At 40.2% G+C, this 16,957-nt stretch overlaps 1 protein-coding gene across 1 annotated transcript in view; it reads left to right on the plus strand.

Annotated features, from left to right (window-relative positions):
• Positions 1-16,089, plus strand: part of LEMD3 (LEM domain containing 3) — a 42,422-nt gene extending 26,333 nt beyond the window's left edge. The window contains exons 6-15 of the mRNA XM_026052773.1: positions 155-222; positions 1,791-1,870; positions 1,956-2,104; positions 3,637-3,738; positions 4,743-4,845; positions 5,129-5,307; positions 12,344-12,425; positions 13,582-13,687; positions 13,775-13,853; positions 14,051-16,089. Coding sequence (XP_025908558.1) covers positions 155-222; positions 1,791-1,870; positions 1,956-2,104; positions 3,637-3,738; positions 4,743-4,845; positions 5,129-5,307; positions 12,344-12,425; positions 13,582-13,687; positions 13,775-13,853; positions 14,051-14,214 — 1,112 coding nt within the window. The 3' untranslated portion in view covers positions 14,215-16,089. The remainder of the gene's footprint in view (positions 1-154; positions 223-1,790; positions 1,871-1,955; positions 2,105-3,636; positions 3,739-4,742; positions 4,846-5,128; positions 5,308-12,343; positions 12,426-13,581; positions 13,688-13,774; positions 13,854-14,050) is intronic.
• The last annotated feature ends 868 nt before the right edge of the window (positions 16,090-16,957 follow it).

The raw sequence follows: 16,957 nt of genomic DNA on the forward strand, positions 1-16,957 counted from the left end.
TCATTCAAGAACTTTTTCCCCCTGTATTTTTAGTGGAACTTGGGAGAATTCTTCAGTTATTGCTGCTTGTATGGATTGTGTTAATTGTATTTAGGTAATTTTATTTAATGCAGTAACAAGTAGATTAAAATAAATGAAAATTTAATTTTACCAGGGGAACATGAATGTGGCAGCTCTAATCAAAGAAACCTTACCGTCCAGGAGGCAGCTGCATATTTGAAAGTAAGCAATCGAGGTATTTTTCATTGATTCTCTCTAGGATTTATATAAGCTACAACTTGGAAGGTTTGGGTTTTTTTTTTATCTTGTGGGGAGTCTAAAATTTGGCTTGCTCTTGGATGTTATTTGGAAATGTTTGGTATTAATCTTAAAAATCATGAGAAGCATGTTTATTTGGGGGGGGAAGGGGAAAGAAAAATTCATCTGCAATGCAAATATAGAAAAGTAGTTCTGTATTGCATGCATGTTTTTCTTGTGATTAAAATGCAAGAATAGATGACAATTTGAGTTGATGGAGATGACCGACCAACACAAAGCGGATTAAAGTTTTGCAAAGCAGATCTCCAAAGCTTCTCTGGTGCCCAGGACACCGTGTTTTGAGGCAGTTGCTCGGCACCTGTTGTGCTAGGATGCTGCCCTCGTGTCTTCAGCAGGAGATCCCAGAGCTTGGCTCTTTGCTGTGGGCCTCACGGGCAGCAGCTCTTTGGAGACCAGTCTCTGCTCCATTAAACAGAAATGGTCCCAAAGGGCTTCTTTATTAATTTGCTAGATGCCCAATACTATGAAATCCCAATTCCCCAGTAAAAGGTGTTTCCAGTGTTTTGATATTTGTAGCTTTATTTTTTGCACATCCTCATGTCCCATCCAGCAGGAAACACTTTGAACCTTTTCAAAAGCTTAGGGTAGAAACATTTTTTGTCCCCTCTTAACTGGTTTGGTGGAGGGAGATTAGGATGTTAAGCTGATGTGACTTTACTGTTAATGTCCGGAAAGCCAAGATGAACCTTATACACATATGGGTGATTTGAAGAGCATCCTGAAGAAGCTGCTAATAGGCTAAGGTGTGGATTGGCAATGACTTTTTATACTTGTTTTTAAAAGTAGTTGCTAGTTGCAACGTATAAGACTCAAAGCCAAGATCAGGATTTTATTTTATTTTATTTTTTTTGGAGAATACCGATTCATGTACTGTATTAACTTATTATATTTCATTTTCTGTGAAAGGACATGTAAGGTGAACTATGGAGACAGTCTTTGCTCAGATTTCAGTGAATATTCTCCTGTAATTGATGTAAACTAGCTTAAGAAAGCATATACCACTTCCTATATAGCAATATTATTAGAAACATTGGAATATTTACAAAATATCAATTAAAATATCAATTAAAATTGCTTTTCATTGAGCTTTTTTTTAAAAAAATAAGAACTTCTTTATAGGGTCAATTTTCAGCAAGTTTTATCTCGTTTGATGTTTTGAAGTAGACTTTCTCTGAGCACCGCCTAGTGGCTGAATAACTTTTTCTTGCTGCAGGTTGTAATTATTAATAAAATGGTGAATGTGGCTTCACTTTTCAAATAGCCCTCAATTCAAGGAATATTAGTAAGTCCCGTAGCTGCTCATAGCTTGCATGGATTCATTTTGCCTAGTGAACAATATGCAAAAAATGAAGACTCAACCAAAACATGTAGGTTTGCTTGCTTATTTGTTTGTGTGGTATTTGTGTTTTATTTTGGCATGGCAACTTTTCAGTTTATTAAAGAAACTGCTCATTAATATTTKTCTTTGACAGACCTTAGATCCAGAATATGAAAGTGTACTTAACACATCACTACAATGGATCTTGAATAGTGGGGAAGATGTTGGCATAAAGTAAGTGGGTTTTATTTTCTAACTTAAACTCTTATCAGAATGTATCCTTTTTTTTGTAAATGCCTTTTTTGTTTGTTTTTAACAGGTGTCTTAGCAGTGACCCAAATGAGGTAAACGTCAGTAACGTGACAGAAGTGAAGTACCTGGAATCCACTAGTCCAAAGATGTCTTTCAGGTGTCGTTTTCGACGTGCATTTGTTAACGTGACTCATAGATTATCAATACTACTTTTGGGTGAGTAAAAGGTTAACCTTTTGTTGTAACTTACATTTATGTAATTGCTTGAGGTGTGTGGGGGTGTTTTGTTCAACTATCCAACTCAGAGCTCCAGGTGGTCTCCTGGTTGCAACAATCTGTTTTGCACTGTGGATGTACCACTGCATTTTTTCATTGGTTGCTATTACCTGCTGTTACAATCAGCTGAACTTTGGTATTTCTCTTCAAAAGCAAAATCTTGTGGCTTTCAAACATCCAGATCGAACTGACATTAAAACAAACAAACAAAAACTCATAAAAAAGATAGGGTAGCAGTAATTGAAGAGCATTTCAGTAGTGTTTGAGAGGCATCTTTGCTGGAGTTATATTTCCAGCATCTAGGAAAAGTTGGGATGTCAACATGATTGTCACCAAAAATTCTAACTCTATGTTTAAAAAATAATAAAAAATGCGTATGTACCTAATCCTCCAGTAAGACTTGTGTGTCTGGTCTTCAGTAACTATTCAATTTTAATTTTAACAATCTCATACCTATGGAACAGAAGATTGAAGACCTCCTTCCTTAGTTTTCTGCCAAACCAAAGGAGAGCTTGGCATCCCGGCCCAGATTGCCACCTGCTGATAGGAGTGGGTAGTGTGTTGGATTGGATTCCAAGGCAAAACTCAAGAGTTGGTCACTGGTCCAATCAGTTATATTCGAGCATATCACTTGGTAACTCAACTTTCTCATCTATAATGGAGCTTATGAGGAAGCACCTTTTTAAAATACAGAGGTTTATATAAAGTTAGATGGACCATAATTAGTAAGCACCCATTTGGGGTTAAAATAATGGTGCTACTTGTTCTCTTCTTATATCAGCAGACTTTGCGCTGCGGTCACTTGTGTCGGAGACTGACTATGTATCTAACACTTGCATATATTTTTCATTGTTGAGAGATCTCCTCCATAGTGGTGCCCTCAATCTGAGATAGGAAAGGAGATTTTTTTGATGGCCTCTCAGCTTGTTTTGCTGGCCTTCTTAGCTAGCTTTTCTCTTCTGGAGATAGCAGATGAGCAGGCCGTGCTTCACTTGCAAATCGGTAACTGAACTGAAGCAAAGTTCATTCATTTTGACTTATATGTCTAAGGCATGTGACTTGTCTGTAAATAGGAATATTACACACTTTTAAATCCTAACAGTTTCCAAGTTATCACCTTATATAGAGTAATTTTGAATTTCTCCATGGTAGTTCAATTCTGTGATTTATTTATTTATGCTGTAGGGTAAAATTTCAACTAAGATAATAGCAAAAGGGTGCCCACGTCGTTGTTAAAACAATGGAAAAAAAAAAGCTGAATCCGTATGTTCTTCAGAAAATAGTATTCTGATGCAAGTCTTGTTTTGTTAGTAAAATACAAAATCTTGATGATGAAGACCACGTACTTCACTAGATTTGAAGTTTGAGGTACCTTAATATTAGCTAATTCAACTTTTAAAGCATGTACTGTGAACTTCGTTCAATAATCATCAATTCAGTAATGCTTAAAGAGTTTTATTCATTTAATGCAGGTATAGCAATGGTATGGGGAGTCTTGCACTACATGAAATACCGTTGGGCAAAAGAGGAAGAGGAGACAAGGCAGATGTATGATATGGTGGTAAAAATCATAGGTAAGGCTTCTCAAATCACATGTGATGCCTCTGTGTCAGCCTCACATAGACTCTCTGTGCACTGACCAATTTGGGTAGTTGTGTTTTCCAGCTGCTTGTCAGGTGTGTCTAACTCTCTCAGTCTTCTTCCTGTTAAGAGTACTAGGAAAGAAGCCAATTTCATGTTCTAATACAGGCATTTGGTATCAAATCTTAAATTTGTGAATTATATCATCATAGCTATAATAAATTACCGTTGACCAGACAGGGTATAATCTGTTACTGAAAATGCAAATACAGAAGGGATGTTGGTTGACTTTAAATATGGTGACATGTTGCTTTCTCCATTCATTTTCTTTCAGCTCCACTCTTAAAATTTGGGTTAACTCTTGATTCCATCCTTAATGTTCCTTCAATAGAAAGGAGAGCTTTAATTAGTCAGCTTGATCAGATTTGTCCTACTAAAATAGAAAGTGTAATTGAATTCTGAAATTCCAGCTTTGTACTTGCAGTTGCAATGCTTTTAGTAGTTCTGTCCATGGATTTTTTTTAAGTGCTTGTTTTGAATGGCATCTTTACATCCACTGTCCTGATTTACCACTTTCTGTGACAGTCATTGTAAATCCAGAGATGGTAGAAAAGATAGAGAAATCTGATCTCTTTCCTTATTTTAACCTCTGGCCTTTTTGGTTTACGAGTACAGTTTTTATTGTGGAAAATGCAGTGTTTTCTTAAAGGGGGCTATCTTTGCTAATGGCTAAAAGTGGCAATCAAGATTAACAGCAAGAACGTCGCCATTATTCCAAATGTATTCAGAGTATGCAAAGACACTTTGTGTAGTTAGTTTCTTTGACTTACCTTTAGTGTATTTGGGAGGAGAAATGCTTTAAAAGGTCAAAAACACCTTTGCTGTTTTAACTACTGTATCTGGAAATGTCAGTGGAGCCCTTCATAGGCAGCATTAAATATTTTTGTTTGCTTAAACTTACTTTAGTTAACTGTGTTTTTGCTTATGGTGTTCTCAGATGTGTTAAGAAGTCACAGCGAAGCTTGTTCGGAAAATAAAGACTTGCAGCCTTACATGCCTATTCCACACGTGCGTGATTCTCTAATAGCCCCTCAGGACAGGTAGGTTCTCCCTGTAGCTCTTAAAGCAGTTCCTTTGAAAAAAGCATTCAGCTTGGGAATGAATTGGGCAATTAACTGAGCTAATTTTGGGGTTGGACTAGATGACCTCTGAGGTCCCTTCCAACCTTAAGCATTCTGTGATTCTACGATTCTGATTTAGTAGATTGTCTGGGTATGTTTTGATCGCCTTATAGGTGCGGCCGAGATCAACACTGGATTTCTTCCCTGAGCTGGGGGTCAACTACRTGGATTGTTGTAATGCTCGTGTAATTCTTGCTTTCAGGAAGAAAATGAGGAAAGTCTGGGATAGAGCAGTTGACTTCCTCGCAGCAAACGAATCTAGAGTTGTCACCGAGATGCGAAGAATAGGGGGTGCCGAGTTCCTGGTTTGGAAGTGGATGCAGCCTTCTGCAGCGTGCGACAAAATTTTAGTAATCCCATCGAAGGTGTGGCAAGGCCAAGGTATAGAACAGTTTAGCTATTTTGCACGTATACTCTGGTTGAAATTGTGTGCTTTTACCTGCTGAACGAGGCTTTGTCACTTGCAAATGAAAGACTTGTTTTCTCTGACTCCTTGAAGTGTGGTTATGAATTGTCAGTTCTGTTTATCGCTTCTTCTGTTAGTTTGCCTTTTTTCCTTGTTTCATGCAAAACAGACTTTCTTTGTAGCTACTGTRGAAATGTGCCAGACTGCGTGTAGCCAAAATTATTTTGTTCTTTTGTGTGAATTCAAAAACTTTGTTGGTCTGATTCTGACCTCCCTTACACTTCTACTTACCTATTAGAAGTAACGCAATGGTCCCTGGCAGCAGGTATATGGGAGCCTCTAGATTTGAATCTGCTGCTGCTAAGTCAGATACCCTACGGCAGAATTTGGAGGTGGARCTGTTCCCTTATGTGGAAAGGAAGCTGCTGGGATAAAAGGATCTTCAGTCACTAAAATGTTTCTTATTTTTTAGTAAAGGAGATGCTAAGAAATAGCATCTCCTAGTGGTGCTTCCTTTCTGTCATGGGAGTTTTCCAGTTCTGAGTGTTCTTAATTGAAGCTTTCTGGCACAGCAAAGCATTTGCTTTGATAGAGGAGGTTGTCAACGTAAGTGAGCTTTGCAGTAGTGAGCACCTGTGTGCTTATCGTGGAGCTGCTAACACTSTCAGGGAACCCAGTAGACCCTGTGGTTTGTCTGCAGTGCTCATCTTCTCTAGCTCTTGGTCAATTGTCTGCCTTCATGCAAGGCTTCAAGTTTTTAATTAGAGTTTCAACTTTTCATTGACTAAATGCTTTGAATACTGGGTTGCAATGTAAAGCAATGGTCACTTCTAGCAAATCCCGGGTATCACAGGTGAACAYGAAGACCTACGTGCCAGTTCCTTAAGTCTTGTGACTCTGTCGTCTATTTTACATTGTGTTCATGCTATGTTCTCTCTCCGATGTGATTCAAATAAGCACTGCACAGAATCCTAATTTATGAAARCTCATTAACTTATTCTGATGCTGAGGGAAGAGGGAGCTGCTGCTCYTCCTTTCCTCAGATCAACTTTACTTACTTTCAGATGCTATCCTGTAATTCTGTGGCATTGAACTAAAGGCTGAATGAAACATAGCTAGAAAAGAGTCTTTCTCCCCTCCCTGGGCTCAATTAAACAGAAGAAACCCCTGCAAGAAGCAAGTGCTTTCTCATTTATGTTCTTCTGGAACGCGCCTGTTTTGGTCATAGTGTTACTAATGCAAGTATTAATAATGAATTGAACTTTTCCTTCTCATAAGTTCAAAGCAAAACCAAACAATCCTTCCCCCAGGGACTGACTGACAAGTCAATACTTGACATGAAAAATCAAATATTTCTAAATGTCTCAGAATACTTTGCCGATGATCTGAGTGGAGTGTGAGCTGGAGTCACGGCCCATATCTTGCTCATCTATGCCCAAATGTTTGGCTGTGATGTCATTAAATACTCCTCAAAGTTAYGGTACTGGTTTTAGTGCTGCGTTTCTCACTGAAAAATCATACACTCAAAAATGWTACTTTTGCTTTTTTTTCCTCTAGATATACTATGTAAATAATGACATTCTGCTGTGACAGCTATGTGAAATGATCAGTTTCTCAAAATGAATTTTTTAGTTAGAAAGATGTGAATAGCAACTTCCTTACGAGTTGGGAGCCTTTTTATTCCCCTCGGACATTATGCACGAGGGATGTGTGGGAGCTTTCATGCAGTGCAGGTGCTGGCAGGTTTTGTTGCTGGTTGTTTCTGCTCCATCTTTTTAGTGCTGTTACAACTGATTTTTGGGGGGAGAAAAAAAACTATTGAATGTAGCTTCTGCAAGTTATGCATATTATAAAACTAAATCTCTTGTATAATTTACTCTTCTGTACAGGCTGGGGAGCATGACACTCGTGTTCTGCAATTTCTTGGCTGTCTCATCCGCTCGGTTGTTCTTGTCACATTTGTGGTGTTTGTAGTATCAGTCACTGTGTGATGTTCTGTCCTCTGTCAGGGATAGCTGAAATTTCCTTCATATGAAGGTATTCTCAGTGGGCCATAAACTGCTCATTCAAGACTCCAACAGATTAGTAGTTTCCAAAGCTTCATTTCTAAACGCAGCTACTGCCCTAGTTAATACTGCTAAGAATTTGAGCCCCTTGATASCTTCTGCAAGGTTTACCATACTGTACACGTATAGGGAAACTGTCAGCTGCAGCAGTTACTTGTGTGTCACCTACCTATGTGCTTGATGTACTCTTTCCATGCGGTGCTGTTACTGAGTATGTGGTAAGGTGTGACCTTCCTCAGCTCTTGGGACAGCAGTTCTTCTCGGTCCCTTGTCGGGCTGTCCCGGAGCAAAGGGCCCTGCAGAGCTGGCATGGCCGTTTCTGCCTCCCGCACAGGGGCATGGACCTGGTGGGGTTGAAAGGATTTGGGAAGAGCTCCATGCAGCTGAGCTAACTGCAAAGCAAAGGCACCTTGCACAGGCTAAGGAGTTTTCGTTTGAGTTCCTTGCTTTCCCGCGGCTGCTGGGAATGGTTCCGTGACCTCTTGCACTTTTTACCAACTTCTTTTCCCCCAATATGGGTGATTCTTCATTTTTGGAAATATAAATCAACTGGAAGGTTATATTCTAATCTTCATGTTTCTGTTTAATACGGAACTCCTTAATGAATCAGGCTGGAGATTATATTAACCTTCATCTTTGGGTAAGCCTGAACAAACTCAGTACCTATAAAAGCAGAATTCCTGGGTTTGGATCTTGTGAAGCCTTCCACACCTTYATTTTTGTTTGTTTCTTTTTGTTTTTCAACTTTCAGAATCTGGTAGTGCTCTGTAGGAGAACACAGAGTATGTGCTATTGAAGAGAGTCTTCTGACTTGTCAGTCACTGTGTACTAGGCCACTGATGTATGTATGATATGATGCATGGTTTCAAGTAGGTACCTGTAGCATGCATGGAAATAAAGGCTCTGCGTCAGTGTTGAGTTTTATCCGTGGTTTTCTAGCGGTTGACTTTGTGGCATTGTGACATTTTGTACAATCCTTYGGGATGCACCCTGTGCTTTGATACAGTAGTATTTTTTTTTCTTGCTTTCRTAAAATTCTCTCAGAATAAGGCATCCTTTTGAGGTTTGTCAGGAGTCTACTAGGTGCATTAGCTGTGTTTTGTCAAAAGGAGTAGTAGGGTAGACAAGCTGATATTGTAGGGTGATGGACAAATATGAGCAATGTTTTGAAAGCAACTGCCTAGAAAATTGTTAATTCAAAAATAAATTTAAAAATTGTTTATGCTAAAGTGTAATTTTCTTAAAGCAGTGAAAGAAATATTTATTTCTAGTGTGTTGAGTTTTCTGTAGAAAAAATGGATGTTGCTGTTCTGTCATGTCCTCAGTACCTGGAGCTTTAAGGAAAAATGCATAAGCAAAGCTCCGGAGTAGCTAAACTACCAGTGATAGTAAAAATTCCTTGGCAGCTCTGGAGACGAAATGGAGGTTCTCCAAAGTACCCTGCAGGTGGGGTGATATTTCATCCTGCAGCGTGGAAGGCAATCTGTTGCCTTCCATGAATGGCACCGCGTCTCCCACGCTGGGAGGATGCAGCCCTTTCTCCGCGCTGAAAGRGGAAAGTTCTGTTAACTGTTTAATGGAAACCGGAGACTATATCTATGCTAAAATTCTGTATATGTCTCATGCTGATCTCCTATAGCTGTACTATTATATTAAAACCCACTTTAGCTGTGGGTATTTAATAGTATTTCACTAGTATTTAATAGTGTTTAATTGTACTTCATACCTTTCGCATGTTCTTGCAAACCTCGTGTGCTGTGTAACGCTTTCAGCTAGATGTTTTATCTTTCTGCTCTTGCTTCTAATAAAAATGGAGGAGATCCTGGGAAATCTCTTTTGCAGTGAAGCAGGAGGTATAGAAGGCTGGGCCATCATTTCTTGCACATTCCTCTTAATCACACTGCGCAGGAGCCCCTTCCTCCTCCACTCTAAATGTGTTCCAGCCCGCGAGGCAGAGCTTGCAGGAGGCTGCCCCTCAACCACTTCTCTGGTTTGAATGTGAAATGATACTGTCCTATATAGTTTAAGGTAATAAAACAACATTGCGATTAAGGTAGAACATCACTTGCTTTGCTTGAAAGTGCTTTCCTTAGAGGGGAAATTTATGAAGACCCTATAAACTTTGTCAGTGATTTATTGTATGAAGTCATGCCCATGCTTTCTTCTTCTATCTCCTCCTTTTACCCTGCGTGATAAATCTTAGTGTTGGGACTTGCATTTATGAAGAGAATTGGCAGGTGAGATGTGTATTTGGTACCATGTAGCTCAGACTGTTGTCCCACAGAAATACTTGTTTATGCCCCTGTGAGGAGCGCTGCTGTCAGGAGAATATTTGGCCTCCCTCCACGCCAGTGGAAACTTTCGCATCAGCCCTGTAACCTGAGCAGCTCCATCACTTAAAACACACGCAGAAGTTTTAAGTTATTTCACTGGTGTAGATGTGCAGCGAAATTGGAGATGTCTGGTAACTACACGAGTTTGAATTCTGCTGTGTAGGCACCGCATTAAACATTAATTCCTTTTCCTCATCTGTTTCTTCCCCAGCCTCCCCCTTGGGGCCTGATTTTTAGTGTGCTTTTTCATTGTCATACTGCCCAGCAGTAATTTTTATATCTTGCCAGTTTTGGACACCAACTTTTCTGCTTGGTTTATCAGCTCTCTTCTGATAGAGAGCTCCCTTTAAATTGCAAAACTTTTATATTCATTCAGTATGAAATCTTGTTGAGGGGAAAAAAGGACTTTCTTTTTTCCCATATATTCCATGGCTGTGGGCACGTTTGTTCTAGGAGAGCAGGGCAGTTTATTCTTGTGTCAGGGCTGGTGTTATGCTCTGGCTTGAGTAGCTTGTTCAAGCTTTAAGTTGCTAATGTGCTCTTCGATGAAAGAATATTAGGAACTGGAGCAGACAGGGCTTGTTTTTTATAGATACCTGCACTGGTTTCCCTGTTTGATTCCTCTTGTTTAGGTCGTTGGTAGCGCTGCTGACTTAAACACCTTGTGTGTGGAGTTCAGAAGCAGCTTGCACAAGTGTTGATCCTGTGGGCACTGGGTCTCTGCAAATAACCTCACCCTTCTTTGTCCTTAGATCAAAAATGTGCTGAATAAAGCTAGCGGGTAGCGGTCAGCACAGTTTCCTCAACCCCACGCCTTTCCAGGTGCAGGGCCATGACTAGGCCACCCCAGGTCACCTTCTTCAGCATGGTGGGGTGCCCCAGTGCACAACATGCTGGTGACATTGCACCCTCCCTTGATCTGCTGGAGCCAACCTGCATGAGGAAGGTAAGTCCCTTTATTTTTCAATGCTGCTTAGTTCTGTAAAGTTTTCGTGGTATACCCTATGTATAACTTTTAACCGGGGTGAAAAACTTTACAAAACCATGTGCTATTGAAAAAGGACTTCCCATTAAGCCATGTGCAGCTCTACTTGGTGCTGTGTCACCAGCATATTTAGAGGACTGATTCCAGGGAAACCTGGCCAGTTGTTAATACGTGGTGTTGACTTGAGCTGTGTGTGTGTGTGTGTGTGTGTGTGTGTGTGTGTGTGCATGTTCTGATAAAAGCACTTTTAGTTATTTGGAAAAATATGTGATAGATTTGGAGATAGGATAGATTTGGATAGATTAAAAAGTCTAGGTGTTTACTGTATGTTTTCTTGCCTCATAAACATTAACATGAGGAGCATTGTCTCTGCCTTATCTTCAGGCAGTGAATTTTCTCTTGGCTAGTGCTTGTCTTTGATGCAGAGTGTCTTCGTCGTGCCTGCTAATAGGATATTTGTTTTCATGAGTTGTGGATGAACAGTGCTGTTCATATCCTGCTGTTCATATAATTTTAAGATTTTATCTCAAAAAATAGGAAACACAGTCCCTGTAGTGTCACATGCCTAGAGCTGAGACTTCTAACTCTTCGAGTATAACATCCTCAATACCTTAGACCCTACTGATAGCAGGGAATGTGAAGACCAGTATCAGTTTGCAGTGTTGTTATGTCTTGCAGAGATATTTAGTCGTATGTTGGAATGTTTATATCAACATATCTGTAAAGCTTCAAAATAAACCTTCCTCCGGGTCTCGGGAGTTGCCTTGCCAGGTTATCCACCTCYGTTCCCAGTGCGGCACTGGGGACTCTTTGCAGGGCACGGAAGCACCTGAGTGGCATCTGTAGGGCTCGGGCTCCTGCTTTCCTTCTCTCGTGTCTCACTCTTCTGTTTTGGCACCTACAAGGAGCATCGTAACTTTAGAAGGAAGCTACTATGTATTTTAGGACTTCAGAAAATCTTTTGTGGGATCATTCATCTTTGAAATAGTTACTCTGCTATTTTTACTCTCCCCTTTTTTTATACCTATTGTATGTCTTCCTGGTGTCATTCATTTCCGTTTTTTAGGCAATTTTCTGATCATGTATGTAGAGCATGTATAGAGGTTTACAAAAGCTCCATCCTTATAGAGGGTTTCTTGTCCATGTATGGTAGYACAAATGTGATGTGGCATCCATATAAACACCTATTTCTTTGACAAGCAAACTGACCGAAAATGGAAGAGCGGAAAATTMATCAGGTGGTTAAAAACTGAACTTTTAACTTGCAGATCCAAAAATTTGCTTTAGAATCAAGAACATCTACCTCTTCTTACTGAGATGTAATGCAAACTATTTTTTTATTATTATTTATTTAACTACCTTAGATTCCTTTGATTTTTTTCTAGCTTGATTATGAATGAAGGCATTGTCTTTTTCAATTTCAAAGTTGTAAAACTAAAGTAATGTAGTTGTTGGGTGTAACGTACTTAAGTGCAGTAGATGACTGTTCGGACTTGCTTGAAGCTTTCCATATATGGAGGAAAACATTCTTTGAGTAGAAACTGAAAGGTTTTAATGTACAAGGTTTACACTTCACTAGATAGTATCCTGCTTGTCAATAAATACTTCTGCTTTATTTTTCTTGTAGCATTTCATCTAGACAGAAGAAATTCCCCGCCAAACAGCTTGACACCATGTCTAAAGATTCGCAACATGTTTGATCCAGTTATGTAAGTAGAAGCCACAAGTGTCTGAATTTCTGTATTCATTTGAAAGCGTCTAATSCTTTCCTCGGAGGGGTTTGGAAGAAGTCAGTGAAGATGAATATGTTGAAAGAAATAAGCCAGTTGTACCAAAACTCTGCCTGTGGCACCTTGAGAAGATATCATTGTACTGCTGCTTGTTGTCCTGTGCTGCGTGTCGTGTGTCCTGCTTTGTGCCTTTGGGTCAGTGCACAAGCAGGGAGGCATCCAAAGGAGGTGTCCAGAGCAATGGCCAGGCTGCCTCCTTGGGCCCTGTAAATGACTGAATCACCTGGCAAGGGAGSCTGTAACTGACATGTGGCCTCAGCATGATCCAGTGTAGCTTCCAAAGTGTCTCAAAGTGTTTAGACTTGTGCAGAGCTTGCAGAGTTTGCATTTAAAATGCTGAAATAAAATCAATAAATTATATATTTTAGGGCCTTGACTGCCTAGATTTGAAGCAGGTGTTTTTTTTTTTTTTTTTTTTTTTTGTAATGGGAAACTTTTAAACAGAAATTAATGCAGTCTGTTGCTTCTAAGGCTTGGAAATAATTCTAGAGTATGAATTGCGTCTGAATAAATAGTAAATTTTTTCGTGTGCTAAACATTCAGGCAAGATGATGTGATACACACACTTCCCAGGCTGATACTTTGGGCTCGTTCTAATCTGATGCCATGGGCTGAATGTCTGTAGGCAGCTGGAGTGTATTAATTGTCCCAAGGAGTACATCTGTTGGATAGCCCCCCCCCTCCCCCAGAAAAAACCTTTAATGAAATGAGAGATTTCCTTCAGCAATCAAAGCTAAAGTTCTAATGCCAGTTCTCCCAAGGTGACCATTTTTTCAACATGTCATAAGTTGATCATTATTTATTCCTTTAGCAAATAAAAATGTAACGCTTACACTTTTGTATGGCAATTTAAAACCATAGGTGCTTTCTTGGGAGTATCCTGATAACACAAAATGAGTTATATGGCAGAAGTTCATTTTTATAAAACTGAATTGAATGATAATCTCTGTATACTTCACCAAGACCAGTGTTTCCTATTGTCGCTAGAGCTGATAGTAACACATTTGTTCCTACATAGTTCTATAACTTCTTTTTAAAGACTAGTGTCTAATTAAATCTTTTATCGTTYGCTTAGGGAAATAGGCGATCACTGGCATTTAGCAATTCAAGAAGCAATCTTGGAGAAATGCAGTGATAACGATGGAATTGTTCATATTGCYGTTGACAAGAACTCACGTGAGGTGAGTCTTCCTAGTGACTCCTTGATTCTTTGTTTCTCCCTGTCTTTTGGATGTGAAACCAAAGCTCTCTTTATCTTTCTTATGCAGGGTTGTGTATATGTCAAGTGTCTGTCTCCAGAGTATGCTGGGAAGGCTTTTAAGGCATTGCACGGCTCTTGGTTTGATGGTAAGAGATTGGGGCTTCTAACAAACGTGCCCGGAGGTGGCAGAGCAGCATGGGGAGCACTTGAAATGGCCTCTAAAATGGCCTGTGTGTAGTATTAAGCAGGGATGAAAACAATGTTTTTTGTTATATTCTAAAGCAAAATGTAATAATTATCCTAAATGAGTCCATCTGTGTTGTGCTGTTGCTTTGCCTTGTAGGGAAGCTGGTAACAGTAAAATACCTGCGGCTAGACCGATACCACCACCGTTTTCCCCAGGCTCTTACTTGCAACACTCCCCTGAAGCCATCCAACAAACACATGAACTCTATGTCACATCTCCGTCTTCGGACAGGCACAACGAACTCTCAGGGAGGTTCCTGAGAAGACTTTCTACAACTGCTAGGACTGTTACTTGCAACAGGAGAATTCCTGTTCGGCTGCCGTCTTCCTTTTTTAGTGCTTTTTGTATGTAATACTTTAATGGATTAAATAAAAGTTTTGAACGTTCCAGAAATCTCGTTTCCAAAGGGACTTCGCAGTGAGGCAGTGATACTGAGCTGATGGAAAGAAGTTGCTTCAGGAAGCTTGTGGGGGGGAGGGCAGGGCTCTAGTAAACCAATGCATTTAAGTTTTGCATGAGGACTACCGAGTTCATTAAACCTTTTCAGATGTGGTGACTGTATTTTTTTGCACCAAGAAGTGTTTTTGATAATACAAAAGCATGGAGAAAAGACGACTTCCTGTATTTCCATAGTTTCCTGTGAAATAATCTTGTGGGTATTTTGTAACAACCAACCTACAGTTCCTGATGGTGAGTAACTTAAAACTTATTTTTCTTTTCAGTCAATATTAGGGTTTTGTTGCTGTAAAAGAATCATTTTCTGCGGCTGAGGTATGGGGAAAGTTAACCTGGCATTGGTGGTTGCGTAGAAGTGTGWGGGAAAACAAGCTGAATGTGGATATACCGGGTTTTGTATATAAGTTGTAAATGCTGGTGGTGGCAAAAATGGCTGTGTTCTGTGAGGATGTCTCCATTGAAGCAACGAATAAGCTTCCTATTTTATTCAAAACCTAATGTTTTATATGGTTTTGGCTGTACCGTGACAAGAAGCCAAATACCTTAAAGTGTTAGATACAAGTTAAATATCTTTTATAGGTTTTATATTAAAATATCTGACTATGATTTTGTGTGAAAGGTCTGATACCAATTGTAATGAATTCAAATTTGTGAGCAATAAAGAAGCAATTGGCAGATACTGGAAAAATATTTTGTGAAAAGCTGTATTTATTACTCTAATTGCCAGGGCTGTGACAAAATACCATTAGGATTAAGTGACTTTCCAAATACATTTATAACTTGTTTTAATTAACCAATTTACCCTTTGAAATTTGAAAAGGTACATGCTTCCTTGCAACAATTTTGACTGATACAGACTAGAAATAATGGCAGGTGTTCAGCTGAAAGTAACTATTTTGATTCCAAGCCTGTAAATTCATTAATRTTTTGCTAGTGACTACAAGATTGTTGCTGAGAAGTTTAGTTGCAAATCTAAGACCATTGGTTTTACTAGTGCCCGCTTCTACAACTCGACTGTGTCTAACTACCCAGCTGAATATTCCATAGGTGGTGAGACTGCAAGTGCAGTGAATTTTATTGAAACTCACTTTATTTTGTAGATATGATGGATTTGCAGCATGAACTTGCACAACTAATGCACGTTTTTCTTATGGTTAAAGTAAACATGATGCACACTATTCTGCAACAGAAAACCCTCTTGTGCCTTACCTTTGTGCTTTTGTGGGCACCATGTTTAATATTGGAGAGTTTGTTAACGGGTGGGGGGAAAAAAGTAAATTCTTAGTTTTATGTCTCAGATGCTAATGAATGAGTATATGTAATATATAATCAGCCATGCAGAACTCTACTTACCAAGGACAAGTACATATTTTTGATGGGTGAGTAGATTTTGTGCCAGGCCTGGTAGATTTTTGATGAGTTTTCTATATACATATATGTATAATACACATGTATATGTATTATATATGTATATAAACTAATTTTGTTGTATTTGATGTGCATCATAGTGATTTGTTAACCTGACCTTAGTGACCCCAACTTGTGACCTGTTGCAAGAGTGAATGTAAAAATAGTCGTGGCATTTTAAAAGGTCGCCTTTTGATGCAGATGCATCTTTCTTGCTTCTAAAATACATTTCTTGTAAACACTGTACATTTCATTATTGTAATATGACTATTATGCAGCTTCTTTTACCCAAAACTGTTGACTGATGTCCCTTCCTGCGCGAGGGAGGGGAATGTGTATAATATCTACACATTTGAGAATGATCACATGTTTGATGTAACTTGTCACCCTGTCCTGTTTAAAAAACAAAAAGGGTAGAAAAAAGCTCAAATTAAAGGTTTATTAGGGGTTTTTATATGTGCCTCACCTTCTACATCCTTGGATGTTTCTTTAAGTTGGATATTCGCTTTGGAATTCTTCTTTGGCCGCTCTGTTGGGACCTAACGATGACGTAGATGCTGCTTTGAGCTGCACCACGGAGCTCACGTGCCTTGTTGCCCTGAGTGAAGATGGGGCCTTTCCAAGGCCAGGATCAGGACTATGGTGAAGGGCCAGTGCTGCCCTAGTCCTTGACCTGAAGAAGGGAGGGGAAGAACCTTTCTCTTCTGTGTTGGGCTTGTAAGGTGTACGGTGAGATGGCCTTTACAGGTGCTGGAAGGAGCAGAGGGCTGTTCTGGCAGACCAGTGACAGAAGAACTGCCCCCGCGGGGTGGTTAATGGGCCTTTAAAGACACTTGTTTTTAGACAGCCCCTGGCCTTCCCTGCCTCCTTCCCCTGGGCCGCGGAAAGCAGGGCGAGCAGCAGGAAGCTCCTCGGCCCCGCGCCGCTCCCGCCGCCCTTCCCTCCCGCCCGCGCGCGCTCCCGCSGCCGCTCCATGCTCATATTTGGCCGCGGCTGCCGGTGCCCAGGAATTTCCCGTCATGCCTCTCCTCGCCACCGGGGCCCTCACCGCCATCCCGGGGGGGCCGCGGCCGCGCGCTCCCTGGGGCCTCCCCCGCGCCCGCCCTCCTCCCCCCATGCGCGCTGCGCCGCCGCCGCCGC

Source organism: Nothoprocta perdicaria, unplaced genomic scaffold, assembly GCF_003342845.1.
Source record: "Nothoprocta perdicaria isolate Ctin4 unplaced genomic scaffold, notPer1 scaffold_91, whole genome shotgun sequence".
Lineage (NCBI taxonomy): Eukaryota > Metazoa > Chordata > Aves > Tinamiformes > Tinamidae > Nothoprocta > Nothoprocta perdicaria.